Source organism: Lynx canadensis, chromosome C1 (assembly GCF_007474595.2).
Source record: "Lynx canadensis isolate LIC74 chromosome C1, mLynCan4.pri.v2, whole genome shotgun sequence".
Lineage (NCBI taxonomy): Eukaryota > Metazoa > Chordata > Mammalia > Carnivora > Felidae > Lynx > Lynx canadensis.
In genome coordinates, this window is record NC_044310.1 from 514,104 (window position 1) to 520,177 (window position 6,074).

The following is a 6,074-nucleotide window of genomic DNA, read 5'->3' on the forward strand; positions in this document are numbered from 1 at the left end:
GGTGAGAGAGGGGAGGGGTCTTTGTGAGGACGTGGCCGGGCGGTGGGGGTATGACCTGGGCGGGGCGCGGCTGAGGCAGGGCGGTGCCTTGTGAGGGCGTGGCCGGGCGAGGGAGAGGATGGGGGCGGGGTCTTGGCCGGGGCGAGGCCAGGGAGGGCCCGGTGGGCGTGGTCTGTCGGGGGCGGGGCGCCGTCGGGCGGAGCCGGAGAGGGCGGAGTGGGCGTGGTCTCGTGGCCGTTGGGGTGGAGGCGGGGTCGCGGGGGGGGTGGGGCCGCCCTCACTCACCGTAGCGCCGGCCGGCCCTCCAGGCGCGCACGGCGCAGTGCAGGACGCCGTCCATCCACACCAGGAACCAGCTGATGCAGAAGCCGAGCAGCAGCCCCAGCATGAGGTCGATCTCCTGCTTGGTGACGTTGTCTGTCACGAAGTAGTTCTCGGAGGCGTCCACCACCGACTGGTCCCCGTCGTAAGGGATTACGTAGTGGATGTGGTGCCTGGGGGCGGCAGGGCGGGCTGGCACCTCTCCCGCGGGGCGGGCAGCGACCCCGGCGGTAAGCGGCACCCATTCGCCCCGCTGGTCTTAGAAGCAGCCCTTGAGCGGAGCTGAGGTCAGGAGGGGGCCAGCGGACTCGCCCAGGGCCCAGTCACCCGGCCGGAGGTTGCCCAGAGGGTGGAAGTGTGCGAGGCCAGGGGTCAGAGGGAAGCCCCGCGCCTGGCCAGGGATGTGCCTGCGCCTCGTATCACCCTCCTTCCTCCTGCCCCGGGGCTCAGAGGCAACCCTGCGGGGGTCGCGGGAACACAGCGCAGGTGAACAAGCTGTTCCAGTGCGAAGGCCCCGGTCACGGTGTCCCCATCTGGTGGCAGGGTCACAGCCCACTTGCCGGATGCGGGGGCCTGCTGGTTCCTAGGGGTCCATTCTTTTGTCCTCCCCTCCCACTCGCTATGTCCTTTCATTACCTTCTCTGCGGAGAGCCTAGTGGGTCAGCCCTGCTCTGGGCCTCTGGTCTTCCTTCTCCACCCTTTGCGGGCACCTCCCTTTCCTCAGTTCTCTGTGCCGGGAGGGGAGGCTCCCGGGGCTCTGCCGGGTGTCCATCTCCCACCCCCTTTCCTGGGGGAGCTCTCCTGCCGGCCGGTGTCCCCTCGGAGCCGCACGTCTATGCCCTGCTCGGCTGCTCCTGGGATGTTCCAGCTGTCCGGGGCTCCCTCCCACGTGTTCCATCGTCTACCAAGGTCTGTGCGGTGTTTCTCAGCCCCCCTTCCCTCAACTGGCCAGGCCCCGGGCCGCTGAGCCCTCTGAACTGCAGCCCTGCTTACCTCTGCGGAACTCTGAACTCTCCCCACAAGGCTCTCTCCAGCCTCGGGCCTGTCTGGATTCCCTCCTCCTCCAAGAAGCCCTCGGGGCTCCCGAGGTCCTGGGTCAGGCAGCTCTATCCTGGAGATAAGCACCCTGGACGACCCAGGCCCGTCCCCACTCCCACCTCTGCTTCGGCCTGCAGGAGAGCCCAGGAGAGGGACCGTGGGGCCCCCCCTTGGCCCCTGTCATCCTCACCGGCTGCAGCCCTCTCTCTTGCCTGGCAGTGCAGGGACCACTCTGGGGCCCTTCTGCCCAGGAGGCCACCTCTCCCGGTGGCCCTCCTCCTCGAGGCCCTCTGCTGGTCTCCAACTCTCCAGCCCCACCCCCCTGAAGTCCCCGCTGCCCCCCACGTCTGTTCTGAGCTCTAGCTGCCTGTGTGGCGTCTCCACGTGGGATCTACAGACACCTCAAACGCACACCTAAAAATAGCTCCTCCCTCCCCAAACCCCTCCCCATCCTCCCCTCAGTTACTGGCACCTCCGCCGGTGTTCAGCCAACACAGGTCCCTGTTCCCCACCCCAACCTCTTGACTGGCCATATTCGCTGCCCCCCAGAGGGACCGTCTCGAAACCAGAAACCGCACCGCTCTTCCCTGATCACAGGTCCCTGCTGCTCCCTCCCTGCTGATGTCCCTGCACCGGCGGCGGCCACACAGCGCCTTCCTCCGGGCAGCAGCCCAGCAGGGATGGCAGTGGGCAGGCCTCTGCTCACACCCCTTCCTGCTCCTCCTGGGAACTCCCGGAGGCCATCCCGCTCCGCAGGTCCCGAGCGGTCCCAGTGGCGGGGCCTCGGCCACAGCCCCACGGAGCAGCAGGGGCCACCAGCCCGGAGTCAGTCAGCAAGGACGGCCCTGCTCCTCTGTTGACAGTTTGTCAGGAGCCACCATGAGTCACCAATAAGTGGCGGAAGACTGTTAATCACCACCCGGAACGTGCAGCCGCTGCCGGTTGCCCAGGAGCAGATTCATGACCCTCTCGAGGTGCCCGTCACTTGGGACGCACCGGGCCGGGCAGGCTGCACCGGGGCTGTTAACAGGGAGCGGCACGGTCGCCTTCTGCTCTACCCAGCCTTCCGGGCCTAAGACCCCCGGCAGGGCCTTCCTCGGCATGCTGCCTCGGGCCCCTGGACACGCAGCCGGCCAAGGCGGGGAGCTTGACGACCAAGCCGCCACGGAAGCCAGAGACGCCCCCGGTGCCCTGGAGCAGGGTGAGGCCAGGGCCCCAACCAGCCCTGGTGGCTCGGGAGCTCCAGGGGGTCAGAGGTCACAACCTGTGCCCCCAGCCCTGGCCTGGCCTCTGGGGTTCCTCCCTGCCCCTTGCCCTCCTCCTTCCTCCAAGTCAGGCCCCTGGGGACAGGGGCTCGGGTCTCCCGTGTGCCCACGTGTTTTCACGATGTGTACACACATGGGTCTTGTCTGGGCCACGCATGCTGCCTGTGTCTGCCTGCGGTCCGATGCATGTTGTGTATACACGCCGGCCACATGCACAGGACGTGGCGTGTATACGGGGGTTCAGGCCACGAGCTCCGCTGTGCATGTGCATGCTTGCCCGGGCACGAGCATGGTGCGTATCACATGGACGTGCGCATGCACTCAGTTTTGCACACAGCCATCCTCTGTGGGTGTGCGGCCTGCTCACTGCACACGGGGAGTCCGCCGTGGCGGCTCGTGTGCGCGGTTTACACACGGATCCCTCGCGTGCAAAACTGTTCTCTGCAGACACGTTCGCCGCGCCCACACGGAGCACCTGCTTTGCCGCACCGTATGTATGATCCGCACGTGCCGCGCGTCCACATACATGGCGTCCACACGTACCACGCTGTACACTGAATTTACATATCCCGTATGAGGTGATGTGTACACAGCACACACGTGGACATGCGCACCCGGAAACTGCGGCGGGTGTGACTCTCCATGTCTTCTGCACCCACAGACACGCTGACCTGCACACACGGGACCAGGAGCTCCAGCCGCACCTCCGTGGGCACTGGCTTTACCTGAGTCCGGACGCTACGTGTGACGCGCACACACACCCTGGGCAGATACGCTCGGAAAGCAAAGCCCGTCTGCCCAGACGGGCCCTCGGCGGGAGGTCACAGGCACTTACACGCTGGTCGTAACACAATAGCCCACACACACGTAAAATGTGCATTCCTGACGTTTATGGAGCTCGGAGCCCGGGCCTCACGGGGCGCACACTGCCAGCCACCGGGAGGGTCTCCAGACCGCCCCGGTTCATACCCACGCGTGGCCGTGGCTGTCTTAGGAGGCGGCGGGGCTGACCTTGTGCCTTTCCTTAGCCTGGGGCCGCGTGCACCGGGAAGGGACACAGGGATCTCTGGGAAAGAGTAGCCACCCGCCCAGCAAACGCTTCTGACGGTTCTTGGCCAGCACACGTGGGGGTCATTTGCACGCCCCTCTCTACCTTCCTGGACGTCTGTGTTCTGCTTTCCACACACTGGTCTGCACCCACGGGCACGTGGCATGCTTAGTGAGGCATGAAACTACCCTCTCTTACACAACCCCCCACACCCACTGTGTGCGCACACATGTCCGTGGAACAGAAGTACAGGACAAGGGTGAGGAACACAGCGTCTGGGCCCACGCCCCTCGTCCCTTACTAGCTGTGTGACCTTGGGCGAGTCTCTACCCACCAGAGCATCTTTCTGCTTTTTTTGGCCCCGGCAAGAGGGCTTCCTGTGGGGATGGCGTGCATGCGAATGTGTACGTGTGCTATGTGTACGCACATGTATATGCACAGACAGTACACATATGCGCGTCTCATGAGAAGATGTTTATTTTGTACATGGACGTACAAACATGCATGGCCAGGAAGACTCCGTTACTACATGTGCACAGAATGGGGGCGTTCACACGGTGGATGTGGGGGCCTGGGCTCTCCCATCCCTCTCTGAATGACCTTGAGCAAGCCACACCCAGCTCTCCCCCAGTCCCCCCTCTGTTTAAGGAGAGGGTGGGACCAGATGGTCTGCCCACCTTGACCTTCTGCACTTCCCCGTACCTGGCTCGCAGGAAAGTTCACGAACATTAGTGCAGGGCCCGGGGAGGATGGTGTACTCTGTGGGCACGGCCGTGCGCAGGATCCTTCCTGACACACAGGACTGGACTGTCGCCCTCCTGGCTTCCAGGCCCTGGACCCGGAGGCCCAGGGCCCATTCCGCTCATCGCCCTGGCACAGGCCCTTTCTCTAAAGGCATTTTGGGAGGGGGTCCTGACTACCCGGGCATGCTCCCCCTGCTGGAAAGCGATTGGCCAATCCCCAGGTGCCCGGCGGAGGCTGGTTAGTCCTTCCCCCCGCGGGCCTAGCGCAGTCCTGCAGCCAAGCCAGGCCCGCTTGGGGCTCGCCTGCGCCCCAGTGGGCCCTGCCGCCGCCGCCGCCGCACATGTGTGATCACGCGTGTGCCCAACCGGGCGCGGACTCACCGGCCACAGTTGCAGTGGCAGACGCGGTCCTCGCCCCGCAGGTGCGGGAGGATGTAGTTGTGGAATCGGTCCAGCAGTGCGTTCATGTCCATCAAGCACGCGATGGCCTGGAAGAGCCCATGACCGGTCAGCGCCGAGGAGCGGGGCCTGGCCGGGGCCCCGGGGCGGGGGTTGGGGGACAGGGGTGCGGCGCGCTGAGGGTGGGGGAGCGCAGGCCAGGGGTAGGGGTGCCCGGGGGAGCCCCAGAATCGGGGAGCTCAGGGCAGTCGGGATGGGGAGCGCAGGCCGGGAAGGGGGAGCTCGGTGCAGCCCGGGATGGGGAGCGCAGGCCGGGGATGGGGAGCGCGGGGCAGCCCGGGAGGGGAGCGCAGGCCGCGCGGGCCGGTAAACAAGGCGCGGGAGGTGGGGGAGGCGGCGCGCGGGCGCGGGAGGCGGGCGCGGGCGCACGGGAAGCCCCTCCGCTCACCATCACGATCGACGCCCCCAGAATCATGAAGATCATGGTGTTCGCGCTCATGGACATCGGGCGGGGCCGGGCCGGGCCGGAGCGCCGCCCCCCGGCCCCGGCGCCCCCCCGGCCCCGGCCCGATGCTGGGCCCCCGCCGCCTCCGCAGAGGTCAGCCCGCCGCGCACCCGCCGGGGAGGAGGCGCGGGGCGGGGCGGGCAGGGGACGCGGCCGCTCCCGGGGTCGCTCGGCCGCCCGGCCGCCGCGCTCGCCGCGCCCGCGCGCTCCGCTCCGCCCTCGGCCTCCTCCCTCCGCGCGCTCGGCGCCGCTCCGGCCTCCGCTGCCTGCCCGCCCTCCGCGCCCGCCTCCCGGGAGGGGCCGCGCCGCCCGCCCGCCCCGCCCCGCCCCGCGCCGTCGGCCGGACCCCTCCCCGGGGACCGCAGGGCGGGATCTCGTCCCCGTCTGGCCAGTCCCGACCGGACCGGTCGTTCCTGGGGAGGGCCCTGCGCCCTCCCGGACCCTCCGCCCTGGCGCTCAACTGAAGACCCCTCCTCCCGGGTCGCGGGGCCGCAGGCAGGTTGGTTGGCACCCGGCTTCCTCCAGCAAGTACCTGCCTTTGGTGGAGCGCCCGCCCTGCAGGGCCGCTGGGGAGCTGCCAGGGAGGTCACTCCAAAGCCATGGCCACATGGCCCAGCAAAGACCAAAGGGTGCCCCACAGTGGCGGCAGGGCCAGCCTCAGGCCCATCTTCCCTGAGGAGTCTGCACCAGGCACCGGGACTGGGCACCTCGAAAACCCAGGCCAGTGTCTGTGGCTCTGCTCAGAGTGCCCGGGG

General features: G+C 67.8%; 1 protein-coding gene across 1 annotated transcript in view; it reads right to left on the minus strand.

The window, feature by feature from the left end:
* TMEM240 (transmembrane protein 240) overlaps positions 1-5,356 on the minus strand; it is a 5,921-nt gene extending 565 nt beyond the window's left edge. Inside the window, exons 1-3 of the mRNA XM_030327046.1 lie at positions 5,263-5,356; positions 4,797-4,903; positions 286-494 (exon numbers count right to left, since the gene is read on the minus strand). Of these exons, the coding sequence (XP_030182906.1) occupies positions 286-494; positions 4,797-4,903; positions 5,263-5,319 (373 nt within the window). The 5' untranslated portion in view covers positions 5,320-5,356. The remainder of the gene's footprint in view (positions 1-285; positions 495-4,796; positions 4,904-5,262) is intronic.
* Between the last annotated feature and the right edge of the window lie 718 nt (positions 5,357-6,074).